Source organism: Mytilinidion resinicola (genome assembly GCF_010093595.1).
Source record: "Mytilinidion resinicola strain CBS 304.34 unplaced genomic scaffold BDZ99scaffold_11, whole genome shotgun sequence".
In the NCBI taxonomy this organism is placed as follows: Eukaryota; Fungi; Ascomycota; class Dothideomycetes; order Mytilinidiales; family Mytilinidiaceae; genus Mytilinidion; species Mytilinidion resinicola.
In genome coordinates this window covers 293,405-309,747 of record NW_022985447.1, presented here as the reverse complement: position 1 = coordinate 309,747, position 16,343 = coordinate 293,405, and the positions used below count along the sequence as shown (strand labels likewise).

Genomic DNA, 16,343 nt, shown 5'->3' with positions numbered 1-16,343 from the left:
TCTTTGACCTACTCGCAGACTTCCCCGATGACCTTCCACCCCTGGAGCACTTGGCATAAGTGCTGTATTGACGCGGCAGAGGGGTTGTAGAGCTGTCTACTCCACTACACAAGGGCTCTGAGGTGGGAGTCGAACGAGGTACAACTTCGCTGGACTGCTGGGGCCTGAAGTATACACAAGTCAGACCTTCGTTTTCTATCATGAGTGTAGTATAGCAGACACTCACTCACCGATGCGTATAGACTCGGAGATGATGATGGCGATGGCGTAGGCGGCTGCGTTCCTGGAGCGTTATCTACTTCGTTAGATCTGGTGGGAGGAGCCGCCCCGACCTCAATTCGACTTGTATCCGGGCCAATATTGCGTGCCAGGCCAAGTAGAGTTTCCGCTGCCTCCTCCATTGGCGCAAGGTCGTCCTCTGAAGACTCTCTCTCTTCTTGCCTTCGAACCTCTTGCAATGTGGCCTTTCTCTTACCTTTTCTTCCAAGATTTGAAGCGCCGATGCCTGCTGAGGGATCAACATCATTCCGCTGGCGTCGCAGTCTCTCTGGAGATCTTGCTGGAGCCGGAACATGTGGGGGGTTGATTGGAGCGGTTGGACGCTCCCAGTCTGCCGCCGGGGAGTACCAGCGCGTTTGTGGAGGCCTGTTGCGGTAAGACAGCTCCAATTGCAAGACATTCCTCCGCGCTATAAATGTCACATGCAAAGTAATGACGGTTTTTTAATGCGCAGGATTACGATCTGTTTCCTCCACGCGCTCAAAGTCTTCACTCTTAAGCTTGATGCCGACCTCTTGTACCCTTCTAATTCCTGAACATTCGTCAACTTTATTCTCGATAACTTTCACATCTTTAATATACCGTTCTTGCTGTGCAATCTTTGAAGTAGGTATACTTCGGGCTGAAAGACTTGTTGGAACTATAGAGCTTCTCACCAGCGTGGTTAGTAAACCGGCCAATCTTCAATCGGATTGACGGCCGGTTTATTAATATCACTTCTAATTAATCCAATCAATCAATCCTCTAGCCAATCAAACCTCAAGCGGAGATTGATCCGATTGATCCGATTGGTGTTGTATAAAACGGAAAGGATGTATACAGATTGGACCGGATTTTTATAGACATAACTTCGTTATATAAATTCCTATGAGCCTAATAATAAGACGGCTCGCGAAGTATACCTATGGATGAGGCTACAGAGTGCCCCAGAGTAAAGGGCGACGTGAGAGTACTATGGTGGTGAGGTTCTAGGTGAAGGGGGGGTTGGGATCTCCCTTGGGAACGTCGGGGGGGAGTACTAAAGGACTCAGGTTGCAGCACTATAACCTAGGATCAGCAACTCAAATGCCAGTAATATATCAGGATGGCATGCTGATACAGGAGGAAGTAACAGGTAGTGCAATAGCAGTGCTGCAGCACGGTATCAGTACTGTATCAAGTAACAGGATGTAACAAGCAATGCATCAAGAAGAGCTGCCACGTTAAGCCCCCGGGGTGGCCCCCCTCCTTCCCCTAGTATATAAACAACGAGCTAGACACCTATAGAAAGGAGAGTTCATATCAATTTTAACCTGAGTAAAGGGGTGCATTTTTGAAGCCTAGTAGACCTAGTAATTCGCGTGAAACGTATTTTGACCTGTATAAATCGATTCCCGTCGTCCGTTTGAGCTTATCTCGTTATTGTGGAGTGCTGGAGGGGGCGCTGGAGCCGTGGTTAATAAGGCTGGCAATACGTGTTCTCCTGGCTAGGCCGGCAGAACTCAGGGGATCTGATACCCTACCAGTTTAGGCTAAGCGCGATCGAATTCACCTATTTGTTAATCTGGATCAAACCAGTTCAAACCAAAATCTAATTAATCCAATCAATCAAACTCAATTCAATATATAACAATCTAATCAACCTGCTATCTAGTTAAGCCGGCCGCCCGTTTACTAACCACGCTGCTTCTCACTGCAACTTGTTTCCCATTCGGGAGAATCCTTGTACTCGTCGAGAGAGCGAAAATGTTCGCATTCGTATGGCTTAAGCTGGAACTTATCACTCAGCATTTTCCCCTAACTTATTATAAGTATCTTGAAGACTTAAGGGCTACAACTCTTATTATATTACCTTAGGAGCGATCTACTTAATTGTTCTCACAACCCCCGATGGAGAACTTGGGCAATCATAAATGTGCTCGGCAAGTTCTTTGCGTGTCTTTATAGAGATACTATCGACGTCTCTATACTGGAGAAAGCCAAATGTCTGCTTTATAATAGTCTTAAAAGGTGCATTCTACTCGTCTTCCGGCATATTTGCAAGCTATATGGCAGCTCCTCGGGACGCAGCACACCTACTTAACTTAGGTTGAAATTGATGTAAACTCTGATTTCTATAGACGTCTAGCTAGTTGTATATATACTAGGGGAAGGAAGGGGGGCCACCCCTTGGGTGGCGCGCTAGTAAGTTTAGCTAAACACTGCACAGCTGAGCTTTCAGCTGGGTTCTCTACAGCTGAGATCTCAGCTGGGTTTTCTACAGCTGATATTCGGAGAATAGCTTTCTAGCATATAAGTTGTTAATCCTAGGTTGTAGTGCTGCAACCTGAGTTACCCCCCAACAACAAAAGATGGTGAATTCCGTTGTCTAATTCCTAGATCCTGCTAGTAACGTTATGTTGGTGTTTTATTAAGGGAAAGGGCCTGCGTAGGGGCCTAGCTGTAGAGTAATAGGGCTGCACGAGATGCGGCTGGTTCTGCCAATTCGACTGGGTTCTGCTGATTCAGCTGGTTCTGCCGTGTTGGCTGGTTCTGCTAAATTAACTGGTTCTGTTGGTTTAGTTGGTTAGAATGCTAAGACAGTTCCAGGAGTAGAACCTGTATAGTCTGCCTGCATTTTCTAAATTTGTTCCTAGCTATTCAGGTGCTTCTTCTTGAGAGCTTCCTTTACTCTTTCTTATACTGCTGTATCTATTTCCCAGCCGGAAGGGCGTTTATTAGCACAGATGTATAGGCAATTACGGTACTAGTGGTTTTTGCCGCATAGGCAGGATCCCTGGGGGTCTGTAACCTTAGTGGACTCCTGTTTTAGTTTAATTTTCCGGCCCTGCAATATAGTAGTATAGGCTAAGTAGGAATCCTGCGCCGCTGCTAGTATCTTATGCCGTTGCATTCGGAATTTGCTAACTAGGTCTGCTAGGCTAGGTGCTAATTCCTTAGTGTCCGTTCAGCGTAAGATCTCCTGGCGCTAGTAGCCTGCGAATTCCGGATGTTTTCCTATTAGGGACAGTAGGAAATCAATTTGGGCACAGTTGTCGGCGGCCTTGGGCAGCTGTAGCCTTAATGCATTACTGTACAGCATTTCCTAGTCCATTAGCTATTTTTCCACGGCTTATTTAGTGGGGTAGCGCTTCTGCTCCTGCTATAGGTTATAGATTTTGTTCCGGCGTGCTTTATCTAATAGCGCAATAGATTTCTTAAGTTTGGCAAGTAGACCGCGTGCTAATAAAATGCTGTAGGTGTACATAGTGTATTTGGCATCTATAGTTTATAGGATGAAAATACGTAGGTCCTGGAGTAATTCCTTTTACTTGTTAAATAGGGCCTTGTTGTTCTTATATTTATTATATGCTATTTTCTAGGTTATTTGCGCGGCGAATATGCCGTTGTTAGCTAATAGGGGCGCGGGCTTTAAAGGTTCTAGAAGCATTTTATCGGTGTTCGCATCTATTTCTAATAGGTCGATAATGCCCCAGATTTCCCTTTATTCGGCCTTTGCCTAGATAATTTAAATCTAAGATTCCTATGCGGCTAGCGATAACAGAATAACATTTTCCGTCGGCATTGTGGATAATATAATAGAAGACATGATAGAATAACAAGGTTAGTTATAGAGGATTGTGGATCGAGAGTCTATTATCTGCTAATTTGCGTTGATCGGTGATGTAGGCGATAATCTATATAAGTTTTCCGGGCTCATAACACTTAGGTTAAAATTGATGTAAACTCTAATTTCTATAGATGTCTAGCTAGTTGTATATATACTAGGGGAAGGAAGGAGGGCCACCCCCTGGGTGGCGCGCTAGTAAGTTCAGCTAAACACTGCATAGCTGAGCTTTTAGCTGGGTTCTCTATAGCTAATATTCGGAGAGTAGCTTTCTAGTATATAAGTTGTTGATCCTAGGTTATAGTGCTGCAACCTGAGTACTTAAGTATTATTTAGGACATGGAATAGGAGAAAGGAGCGATTAAACTTGGATAATAAACGTACGTGTACGAATTGCGTGTAAAAACTCTTTCAATTTTAACCCCATGTTTCGCTTCTTTAAGGTTATTGTCTACGGTTTAACTCGGGTTGCAGCATCCTAGGATCAGCAACTCATACAGTTCACAATCACCTGTGTGCACACCACCCCAGGTATCCCTTACTCTCCCTTTCTCTTCTCTCCCTTTCTCTCCCTTACGGAGTTGTGTTGCTTCCTTGCTGTCAAGGGAACGACTAAGGAAGCGCCCTAAGGGGTAGTTCATCTCGTTACTCTATATAGTCCGCCTTTACGGCATCTACAATAGAGCAGAGTTCACATCAATTTCAACCTGAGTGTTTGCATTGAGGCCATATTCTTCGCAAATCCTCCGCTGAGTATTACTTTCTAGTACTATGTTAGCGTAACCAAGTCTTACATTCTTAATGTGAGACCTTCTTAAATTCATTGTATGTCCACCGGAGACGCGGGCTACTTCGTCGATTTGATTATTTATGAGGGCGATAATTGCGTCCAGAGGTGTCTTGAAAACTTCGTCCCACATCGTTTGACTGCAGTAGCACAGTACGTGTGCCTGATCAGTGCTGTTCTCAATAGAAGCGGAGAAGGTTTTTCTCACCCATTAATGAAGAATTGTCCGTTTGAAAACCCCAATTCTGGGCATGTTGGGACACCTTCCATGTTATAGAAAAAGAAAATATCACCCGGGATTCTTTCCAAGGAAAAATCCCTCTTTGGAACGCTTCTAAACTTGGCAATGGCGTCGCGCACAGCTTTGTTCTTTTGTTCTTGGGAACGTGTATGCCTTCTCAGTACGCCCCGTTGTCTCCGCTCTAGCAGGTCCCGGAAGTTGTCGTCTAAAGTGGTAGACCCTACCCAAGCACCTATGTCCTAATGAGCAGTCACCCACTGAAATGCAAAAGATCGTCGAGGGAATTCTGGAGGCTCTTAGAAAAGACCAAGACTCGAGAGGTGCGACTCTCATCATAACGACATCTGATGCATTCGACGATGCGGTCCAGGGACCGGCGACTTCAGGGGAACAGCTAAACATGTATTTGCCTGGAACCATGCATCGAGTAAGCAACGTCAACTTTTAGGAGTATTTACAACTTATTTCTGACCTCATCTGAATTACAGAGCAACTTCAATGGCCCCGCGCTAGACGGAGTCAGAAGACCCGACTCTGGCCAGACTCGAATCGCCGCCCGAAGCCATCCAGACGTCCGAAGCCATCCAGACGACCGACAACACAATGGAAAATCCGGGACACAGTTAGATATGCACAAGTTCTAGTGAAGCTATAAACAAGGTAAGTTCAGCCAGGTGTTCAAGAATGACAGATATCTTGTTAAGGCTATATGATCTTGCAGTTAGACCAAAGTGCTAAACTCTTTCAGTTGCGCAGAGATCACACCGACGAAGTCGGGTATAACCCCGTCCTAGGCTCCAGAATGGGTGTGACAGCACTCCAATTCCAAGTTAGGCGCCATAGGCAAGATCTGGAAGCTCGAGCAAGAGATCCACGCGCAAGGGCAATCTCTAACGAAGCGATCAGAGACGACCTGCTAGGCCCGGATGCAAGTATTCAACACTGTGTCGACAACATTCAATCTACTGCTGCCGACACTGGTATATCCCAGAATGTGGAATGCCCCCAAGAATTTGCCATCCTTATGGCCCGTATAACTCGCTGCACTAGCGCACCTATGCACCAACGACTAGAACAACTACGGATGAAGCTTGTGGCACACAACCGCCTAGATCGATACCTTCTTCATGCCATGGTCTGGTCAGCTTTGGCTGGCTGGGTTTTCGAATCGGATTTCCCTGCGCCGCCCCCGGTAAATCTAGTAGATTGGAGAGTCATCAATCTCTCGAGCGTGCTATATGTTAGTATAGGCTTCCTGCTTTAAACCCACTTCACAGCGTCTGTAAAGTGGTGGCGTGCTTTTCCGCTAATATTCGTAGAGTGAGCCAGAGTCAATCTTTAACAATGAGTCTCATGGCCTACGAAGAGTATCAAATAAGCGACGAATTCGAACGAACAATACAGGACTATATCTAAGGCTCTCTGATACTTTCTTCGGTTGCTCAAACACTAGGATATCGCCTCAAGTTCAACCCATATGCCTTGGAATGCTCAAGCGCGCACTGTCAATGAAAGCGCGGTTGTTGCACCATTCCATCGATTACGAACTCTCTTTCCGATCGGAGAATTTGACCCAAATCACATGAAGAGAACAACTACTACCCATGCTGACGAGGGTGTTGAGAGTCAAATCATGAGTAGGAAGATTATAGTCAGTACTTGTCCTGGGCTTTACATGTCGTTCAGGCCGGCAAATGCGCAAAATGAGGCTGAGTCAGGCCCAAGCGATCCTCTGAACTACCTCAACTTTGTCTGAAACGGGCGTCGCGAGGACTTGATTAGTAAGGCTGCTGTGATTTTAGAGAAACTTTAGGAAAAGAACGCCGGGGAAGCTGGAGACTGGGATTATTATCTCGTAAACGTTGCATGCTATGTCGTCTTGGGAGTGCTCGATGTCGACAATTAACTATATGCATCTTGGTGTGCTCTTTCCTTTTGCTAGTCTTTACCGTCGCTTTATGCTAGATTAGTCCCTCAAGTACAAGTATTAAGTACCCCTAAAATAAAGACTGACGTGTTGGCAATTGCAAATGGAATTGAACGCTGATATAACATTTATCACTGCCAGTGAATTGTTTTGCCCTATAATGTCTCCTCATGTAGTATAGCTAAACGTCCCCCAACTTGCAGCCAACCTTGTCGGTCTCTCGTCGTTTTATTAGCGTGATACTACTGGATGGGATTAGGACTCAGATATTCTGAATACGAGCTCTGAGGGCCTCGCGAAATAGGGAGGAAAATCAGTTACTTGTCTAAATTGTTCAAGATCAAGTGATAATGTAATCAATTTGTATTACTTCCCAATCCGGGAAATCGGCACTCTGCAAGCGTACCTTCTGCCCTGTCCTAGATGCACTATGTAGCCGACGATCCTCCGGCACTTGCCGGGGAGAACCAATAGTATACCCAAAAGTAAATATATAGAACGGTCTCGAACACGACATGCGCGGCAGTAATGGGGCCGATCGAAGTGGCTTTGTGCTTACTACTTCCTAGAGCAAACAATGCCCCAGAGAATGCTGGAATAGGAAGGGAATTTCTGAAGCCTTTCCCCGGCTATAACGAATAGAATGCAGCGGTCGCTAGAAAGCCCCGCCTTGTATTGTACCCTCTAACTCGCGGTCTAGACTTACTTTGAAAGTCTATGAACGATAGAGGGGAAGCGAATGTGCATTGTTAGTGATATGTGCATTGAATATCATATCCGGCTGTGTCATCCCATGCGATACCGCTCACCCAGATTCTCGCCACCGGCAGACCTTTCCCCCGTGGGCTGTGATTGAGGATAGTCACGCTGCATGTGGCACAGTAGGCGAAGATTGTGAGTTCGGTTAAGGCAGCAAGGCCGAAACCACTCATCAACCCGAAACCATCAAATAACGGTCGATTTTATTAGAAAAAAGTGGTGGAGTTGTCAAGAACGACCTGCTTTGACACGCGTAGCCACTTTTTGGGGAGTATTTAGAGTTGGTTGTCGTGTTCTTGAGGTCGATTTTTTTGATGCCTTGTTGCCTTGTTGCCTCGGCCGAACTCATGTGGTGGTGCAACACTCTCGTCTTCTGATCTGCAAGCCACGGCGCTATTTTCTCGTGTGGTCCGTCAATCATGTGACATGTCGAATCCGATGCAAACGAGTCACTTACAATAATTGACTTATCCTGAACTCATGCAAACATTATCAAGGCCACAAATCGTTGCCTATGCTGTTCTTTGCAATCTCTGGGCAACAAATACGTGCGCTTACGCTCGTGTTTACAGTAATCACTGCTTCATCAGTGGTCTGGTGAGCCCTACTAGACGCGCAAGTGTCAGATCGAGGATCGGCGGCATTGGAGCCGCTCGGCGCGCAGATACCTCCGCGCTCCATTCCTGAGACGGACCGAGGGTCCGACATGGACAACACGAACGCCATCATGCAGTCGCTCATGGCAGCGGCAGCGATCTGTGAAGACTTTGCATTCCACGGCATAAGCTGGCATAGGCACATGCGTGCATGCTTATATGTGATTGAATGCCGCAAGCCGCCTACGCAAGCTGGAGCCAAATGTGCTGGGAGCTGTGGTCGATGGGAAGGCGCACCAACTTAGCACCGACGCACTGTCAGGTTTTAGTCATGCACTGAGCCCATTTGGATATGGCGAGTGGTTTGTTGAGCGCCACCCGCTCCCGCACACGGGAAGTGGAGCTTTCCAAGGCGCTAGGTAATGAATGTGATGGTGACTTCCTTTTAATGAGCTGAACCAAGCGATGGCCAATGAAGTAAGGCTGAAGTAAGGCTGTGGGCGTGAGGTGGGCTCCAGCGATGATCAATCTATGGAAACGGATTAAAGACAGCTTTCCTGTCAAATGAAGCCACGCTTAATTGAAAACCATGGTAAAGTGAATGTGAGATCTGCGTCTGCTTCTCCGATGATTTCTGGCATGCCTAGTGAAAGTTTGGGAGCCTGAGTTGGCGGATGCAAACGGGCGGTGAGGAGCCACCAATCCACTCCCAGCCGCATGAATCCAGCTAAGAATAGCGGGAAATGACAGACCGATGATGGTTTCCTCGTGTGCCGCCTTGTTACATTCGATAGTGGCTGCGGCATGAGGAGCGTCTAGTACGACCCTGGGAAGTTCTCGGTGTCGTGCTTAAAATGCCGCTCATGCAGGGACCAAGGTCCGGTACGCTATTCATCATGTGGAAATTGGCGCATAAGGATGACGCTTCGACCTTTGGCTTTCGTTACAGCCTGTAGACGCATGCTGTGGTTAGCGTGCAGGTGGCTGCAAGAATATCAGGATAAGCTGTCCAACGAACTTAGGGTTACACAGGGCAATAGGAGAACCTCCGTCTGCAATCTCTTGCACGTGCTAGTTCATGCGTCTTAGTCTGAGTTGGGGTTATGTAGAGGAAGATGAATGGGTCCAGCTGAGGAAACATAGCGAGAGGAGTGTTTTTGCAACAACCAAAACCCGAGGCTACCCACCACCGGGACATGTTATTGCAGAGATTCGGCAGGCTTTGGAAATGCCCTCCAGAGATCATCACCAGAGTTGAATCAGCTTTATAAATGGTGTGGGTGCTTTATTACGACCGAAGTTGGACACTTAGTAGCATTCTATGGGCATCTTCCTCGCCGCTGACTCCTGAGAGTGACTTCTCGCTTCTTGGAACACACTTCACAAGTTCAAGGGTTAAGAGCAGAAGGTGGTCATCTTGCGGTCATGCCCCATATCTTACTCTATTTCCCCGGCTCGATATAGCTTTGGGTCCAGTACGCCCAGCACGACGAGCCATCTATATGCCTGTTCTGCTAGGAAAAACAGGTCCAATACGTTTCCGGTTGGCGACGCCACCTGGAGAAAGTGCTGCCCCGTTTCGTCCGCCCATGTGATCGGCACGGGTCTCTGATTCAGGATGGATATGCGGCTCGGATTGGATCTCTCGTTCAGGATGAATATCTCGTTCGGGGTGGAACTCTTGTTCGGGGCGGAACTCTTGATCGGGGTGAATTTCTCGTTCGTAGAAGTGGGCAGCCAGCCCAAAGTCGACCAGCGTGTTTTGGAGAGCGTCGGGCATGGGGACCTTAGTGCCGTTGACTTGGGGGAAGATCTGGAAATCCAATTTGTCCCCGTTGTAAAGTATGCGAAGCAGATATTGCACAACGTAAACAGGCCTTGGTCTATCTTGGTCCTCCAATTGGAGTACTCCTTGGTCTTTTAAGAAGCTTAGGTCGACCTCAAGACCGTTCAGAACAGAGCGAGCAGCTATCATCGCATAAGCGTGTGAGGGAGTCGGGTCTGAAGATGTCATACCTCTGTTCTCCGTGCTATCTTCGTCGAAGTGACTCGTCATAGTCTTATCTGATACGTAGAATTTCTCCTCGCAAACGAACTTGCTAGAGGTATCGAATTCGTGAGCGCATTTTATCTCTGCGAACACGCCCGGCTTCATATCCTCACCCTGTAATATTATTAGGAATCGCCCAAAAGATTAAGATTCTAGACTGGCCTTTTGTTTAAGCCACTGTATCGTCTGCAGCTCTATACGACCATTCACAGCATTCTTGAAGTTCTTGAGACATTGCTTGGGGAACTTTCGATGGCCAATGTACCTCCCGGGCTGATACACCTCCCGCCGAAGAACGCCATACGAGTAACGAGCAATACGCTCTCTAGGTTCCTGGTCGGTGTCGGTACGATAGATCTTTTCGAATTGTCTTCGGACATGGGCGTTTGAAGCCCGGAGGACGGCTCCGCACGCCACGGCGTTTTCGCTACTTGAAGAATTAGCGCGATACAATATTTCACGGAACGGTTTTCAGACGAGTTCATATGTTGCGTATCTAGAGAGACTAGCTCTATGCTCTCCCCAAAGTCCATTTTTCGCCGCCGAAGCTCTTTTTGAAGCCGCGTCCGGAGTGCAGGTGATTGACTGAAACCACCCGTCAGGATGACCTTCTGATACCACGTTTAGATTGTGCTTTGTTGAGGGATGCGTGGAAACGTACTCTCATGTAAAGTCCAGCGTGGCGCGCTTGCTCCAGTTGATCATGCATGACCTCAGCGGCGCCATCTAAACTATGCAGAAAACATGTGGAGACATCATTCCTAGCGATAGTTAGTACAGTTCAGTAAGGCCATGAGATACATACGCGTTGAACACGATCGGCCTCTTCGGGAGGATACCAAGGATTCTTGGACGCCAATCCTCCGCTCCGGAAAAGCATGTTTGAAGGTTGACCTCAAAATGGTCAACCGCGGCGCCAATCTCCTCTTCGATACTGGAACCTAGAGTTTCGAGAGCGTTGCCAATGTTCTGCCAATTTCTTCTCTCTAACTCTTGGACAAGCATCCGACGTGCGGCTTCTTTCACGAAACGTGCTCCGCAACACTTGCCTAGACTAGTCAGCATTCCCAGAGGTTGGGAGAACACTAGAAGACTTTTGTCGTGGAGTAATACCTGCTCTTCGAATCCCCGAAGACCTGTGAGCATGCCTGTGATTTGTGAATGTATGCGCATCGATCGTGCCGCCTCCGCAGTCCAGAACAACGAAGGATTCTCCGAGCTTAGTGGCGTAAGATGTGTAAGCCAAACGATTGAAGTGGTCAACGCACGGGGATACTTACAGAAACGTCATTACGCATGGAATCTAGAACAAAATCCTTTGCAGCCTCCGGCTCTGCAGCAAACTCAAATGATGGCTGGTGTGAGATTTGAACCACAGACTCAACGTTTCTGCACGCTCGCTCAAGAACCTCCCTACTTTCCTCAGAACACATAGGCGGCCATGTCATCGTAATGTAGAAAGGCATGTCCTCCTTGTACCAGTGCTCCCCTTGGAGTTGTGCCTTCGTTTGCTGAAATACTGGAAGAAGGTAATCTTGAAGCATCTGCTGGTTGACGAATTGCTCGTCAGCCTCATCTTCCACGTCCGGCAGAGTCCCAATGTCCTTAAGATGACGTATGACGGCCTCGAGGTCCGTTGTCAAGGCCCTCGTTTCCTGATCCGGGAGGAGTCGCAGCTTCAGGAGAGAAATGGCATTTGGCAATGCGTTCCGGTACGTTGTACGCTTCTCAGCTCTTGATTCCCAGCCGTATAAGAATCGCTCTTCTTGTATACTGATCTAGAATGACTACTTAGAGAAGCTTGACTGAAAGATTGAACTCGTACCTTTCCTGTGGAGGGGATGGGATTGGACTGCATTGCTCCTAACTTCAGTTTGTCCATATCAAGCTTGACTCTCAACCTTTCGGGACGGACCATCTGTTGCGAAGTCGATGGATAGGTAGATTCACTGGGTACGTAGGGCGTACTTCTGTAAACTTCCCAGTCTGATCTAGGTGCATTTCGCCATCCTGTGACGCAACGCACGTCAGGTGGTTTCACAGCGGGACCATCGCTTTTGGCATTGGCATACGCAACTCCAGTAGTTTCAGTTCCAAAATCGATGCCTAAGAGGCCAATACGATGAACAGCTTTCTCGTCAGAACGTGTCCGCATATGGCTCTCGGAAAGATCCCGATGGGAATGAGCAGCGTTACCCTGAGAAACGGTCGTGGATGGAGAACGAGTCAAGAGGTCGTCGTCGGCGTCGAGTGGTGCTTGGTCATTGGTCTCGTAGGGATGTTGATATGAATCGTGGTCGTCACTCTCCAGAATCGAGGGAGAGGACTCCATAAAAGCCCACGGTCGCTTTTTGCAATGCTTGATCCGTGCCATCAGGGCGTGGGACTGTGCTCCTCGTCTTTTGACAATTTGCTGGCGAGCGAAGATTGATTTGATAGCTGCTGTAAGAGGGACAAAAGCGTGACAGGATGCGAAAACAAATTCGTGTATGAATAGTCGAAGGGCTGGGGTTTATAAGATTGCGCAGAGTGCTCTGCAGCTCAGAAAGAAGAACAACGGAAATAGCGTGTGGTTCGGTGAGAGCAGCCATCCTTCCCAGGCCCCGTCCCGTCCTACAGGGCTCGGCCTTCGTCCCACTAGGGGCGATTGGCCTAACGAAAGTGGCTTGCGCGGAGCTAAGCGCCAATTGTACCTAAGTACACACAGACGTACTGCGGAGGAGAGGCATAGGTACACCATACACTGAGTTTGTCTCCCCAGGTGCCGGATGCAGTGTTCTCCCCAGGATGGGCAGCCGATAACATTGGCATGCCGCAGCCAAGAGTCCATTTTCTAGATGCTTCCCTGCAAAGATGGCGTCCGATTGCAAGCATTGTGTCAGAGTCCTGTGTAACGCGGAAAGCTACAGGCCAGAATGAACACACATAACATTGATCGGCAGCACCTACAAGGGTACGTAAACCACCGGACGCATCCAGATGCTGGAGAGCGCTGTGAAACACTTTGTCCATCGGGGGTACCGTGTGGATGTCAGCTCATCGGTGAAGAGGCGCAAGTGGGTGCTTTGAGCAGATGCATGCGAGGTGCCTGGGAATGGTGATGGGCGTCCTGGCGTGCAGTTGATGGGAGACCCCGCCCACACACGGGCCCCAGGTGCCACCGGACCCCATCAGCACCTTGCTTTTAGTTCCTGGAGCACAGCCCAAACAACAGGCCTACAGCTTTATGTACGGCGTGGGCGTGTTCCAGCCTGGCAGCGCCCGTTTGCGCTCAGCGGCGACAAGCAATTGGCAGTCATGTGCTAGTCACGCCTGCTCACGCAATTACTTTCATGCCCAGAAAATTTTCCGTAACTCAGCAGCTCATTCATCGCTAAACTATTGTTTCCACCCTCGTAGCAGTTCCTGTCCGTCCTTGCCCTGCTCAGCCAGCATCTTAGCCATCATGGCCACATGGAAGCGCGAAGACGAGGTCTGCGTGCTTTCCTACGGACTTTTCTGCCTGAAGCACCGCATCAGCTTTCATAGCACGGGTACCAAATGCCTTGCCCCTTTTCTCATTATTCAAAACCGATCAACCTCTGGACTCACCAACAGGTGGAGCGAGTTGGCCCGCGATCACTACGGCCGAAAACCAAAAGATCTGACCTGGGAGGCCGTTAAAACACTGGATTTTGTGGAGGGCTCTTCATCGCCACAATCCGTAGCATGTCAAATATCGCAGCAGATCAGAAAGTTTGAAGCCGAACTTGACGTTGAGACGCTCCGCAAAACAGACCCCGGTTTGAAGTCGAACACTGATCACAATACCAATCCGCAAAAAAGACGACCAGACACATACGTCGACACTGCGGAGTTCCGATCCAAAAGAGCCAATACATCTAGCATGAGTCTCGTCCAGGTAAGATTATGAAAAGCCTCGTTCTCTGCTTCATGATGACTAAAAGTGAACTTGCAGTTGGGACCAAGATCCCAAGTCAGATCTACCCCCGTAAAGCATGCGCCGAAGGCACAGGGCTCAAGCGTAGATGACACAATTATCGATCGGACACCGCGTCGACCTTCTGTCTCAACCATGAGCCCGCCTGAATCTCCCCGGTATGGACCTCGACCGACACTCTTGGACGTAGAACGTCACCCCTATCAAACTCCCGTGGGACAAGTTCCACTAGACATTTCCGACGAATGCGCTGAAGACTTCCGCTTGGCTCTGAAGGCGATACTTTCAAAGATATCAGACACCTTGAACAGCTTAGTCCTGGACAAAGAACTTGACGATAGAGTGATTTGTGCTGTGGCTGATGCTCGTCGGAGTCTGAAGAAGGTCCATCACACATACACTGCTACCACAGATTTGAATTGCTCGCAAGGGTTGTCGAAACTTTTCAAGTTTCAGGATCGCATTGCCATGGTGAGGCACCAGTACAACGTGAACAGTATTCGGCAAAGACTACACCCATCTGAAAAGGGGATCCTTGTGGAGCTTCTTCGTCATCAGCAGGAAGAGCTCTCTCTAGCTTACAGCTTCCAACACGAAGACGCGAGGCTACGTACTTTGACGGACCGACCAGTGGGGACCGATATCCAGCGAGAGAGGGCCACTTTGAAGACAATCTCCAACCATATCGAAGAGTTTTCACGAAATTATACCTACCAGCTAGCGATCAATCTTCCTTCCTTTGATGAGCTAGAGCGTCAGCCCTCATCAGGAATGGCTACTCTGATACTCCGCAATTTAGGGGTCCAGAGCCAGTTGACTGCCATCTCCCGGAGGAGAAGGTACGCTTTCTCACAGTCTGGTACAGCAGCCATGATGTCCGCTCTTATTGTGGCAGCACTCTGTCACTGGGTTTATGAAACAGCATTTCCTTCGGGACCAGAGGACAGTTATTTGAGGTATCAGTTGATGCGTAAATTGATACCTCATCTCATGGGTAGCTTAGGTAAACTTTCCCCGCGTCCTCCCATTTTCCTTCCATCTTTTCGCCCTGCCTATTAACGTAACACAGAAAAGCAGGCAACACTAAATGACGTCGATCAATTGGTTCAGGAGGATTACTTAAAGAACGAGGTCTTCTTGAAGCAAATTCTAAGGCCAAAGGCCACCCTTCTAGCACGCCGGCTTTCCAAGACCTTGGCTCCATGGATAACTTACAGTCCTAGACTTCTCGGCCGGTCCATCTCGCCTTCTGCCGCAGCCCAGCCAGATACCGATATGCAGTCGAACCCTTTCCACACATGGGGTCAGCCCACGGATGAATGGGAAACCCGAGAGCGGCTCTTCACGGCAATATTTGAGGAGGCACTGACGCAGAAAGCGGGGATGCTGCTGAGCGATGAAGAGTACGAGATGATGCTTCCTCCGCCTGGAACCCCCTGGGACGATACAATTATGGAAGCCCACGAGCACAATCGCACTCCTGCTTGTCCTCCCGCTGAAGTCAGTGCCTGCCTGTCCCCAGCCTTGTTCGTATACACACCAGTGGACGCTGAAGATCTCGAGCCGCAACTTGACCAGCTACGCCAACCTCTGAACTACAAGAGATTCCGGACCTTTGACAGTGCCGAGAGAGCACGCCGAAAGGGGAAGTGCATCCGCAAGGCTCAGGTTGTGCTGCGGGACGTCGAGAGTGAACTTCGCGGAACGCTCACACCATCATCATCTCATTCAAAGTCTTTGCGCGGCCACCCACATACTCATTCCAACATTAAAAGGGACTGGAGAGCATTCGGGGCAAGTGAGTCTCGCAGCGATAACTCACACAGCTGGAGTGGGTGCTCTAGTGGCATTCCTCAGCAAGCGGATCGCCTGTCGTATGGGGGCGACCGGGAGTCCACCCTTGAAGTTTGACCATGACGGTGGCCTATCTCATGTAGCTTTACGAATTCGATAGTTGTTGAATAGATTTCATTTATCACAAATACCTTGGTCACATAATGCTCGACGGATGTTTGTGCTTTATCTACTGCTGCGTGTAGCCAAAGTCAAAAGCTCCACGAAACTTTTCATTCTTCCTTTAACCTATCCTATTCATAGTTCATACAATATCACGTCAGTTGGACAACAGGATAGAGATCCTCCCTTCACGAAGACTAAGAGCTCATACTCATTTTCGTA

The 16,343-nt window shown here is 48.5% G+C and overlaps 3 protein-coding genes across 3 annotated transcripts; 2 read left to right on the top strand and 1 right to left on the bottom strand.

Annotated features, from left to right (window-relative positions):
• Window positions 1–5,155: 5,155 nt before the first annotated feature.
• On the top strand, window positions 5,156–6,157 carry BDZ99DRAFT_521269 (uncharacterized protein; the record flags this gene model as incomplete). Its single annotated transcript, XM_033725612.1, has 3 exons — window positions 5,156–5,320; window positions 5,382–5,515; window positions 5,650–6,157. 3 exons carry the CDS (start codon window positions 5,156–5,158, stop codon window positions 6,155–6,157), a joined length of 807 nt encoding a protein of 268 aa, XP_033575745.1.
• Window positions 6,158–9,547: 3,390 nt separating this feature from the next.
• BDZ99DRAFT_39748 (uncharacterized protein) lies at window positions 9,548–12,750 on the bottom strand. Its single transcript, XM_033716052.1, has 9 exons — window positions 12,051–12,750; window positions 11,506–12,003; window positions 11,339–11,444; window positions 11,031–11,274; window positions 10,887–10,986; window positions 10,703–10,836; window positions 10,388–10,655; window positions 10,192–10,339; window positions 9,548–10,143 (listed from the first exon to the last, which is right to left on the bottom strand). Exons 1-9 carry the CDS (start codon window positions 12,597–12,599, stop codon window positions 9,674–9,676), a joined length of 2,517 nt encoding a protein of 838 aa, XP_033575744.1. The 5' UTR covers window positions 12,600–12,750; the 3' UTR covers window positions 9,548–9,673.
• Window positions 12,751–14,176: 1,426 nt separating this feature from the next.
• BDZ99DRAFT_39717 (uncharacterized protein) lies at window positions 14,177–15,332 on the top strand. The gene has a single exon (XM_033716037.1). It carries the CDS (start codon window positions 14,301–14,303, stop codon window positions 15,222–15,224), a length of 924 nt encoding a protein of 307 aa, XP_033575743.1. The 5' UTR covers window positions 14,177–14,300; the 3' UTR covers window positions 15,225–15,332.
• Window positions 15,333–16,343: the final 1,011 nt, after the last annotated feature.

Bases quoted from the DNA above. Each gene is read 5' to 3' on its own strand.
- BDZ99DRAFT_39748 (XM_033716052.1), bottom strand. From the start codon at position 12,599: ATGGCACGGATCAAGCATTGCAAAAAGCGACCGTGGGCTTTTATGGAG. The intron at 12,004-12,050 runs GTACGAGTTCAA...TAGTCATTCTAG, and splicing joins CCATCCCCTCCACAGGAAAG to ATCAGTATACAAGAAGAGCG. The intron at 10,144-10,191 runs GTATGACATCTT...ATGCGATGATAG, and splicing joins AGATAGCACGGAGAACAGAG to CTGCTCGCTCTGTTCTGAAC.
- BDZ99DRAFT_39717 (XM_033716037.1), top strand. From the start codon at position 14,301: ATGAGCCCGCCTGAATCTCCCCGGTATGGACCTCGACCGACACTCTTG.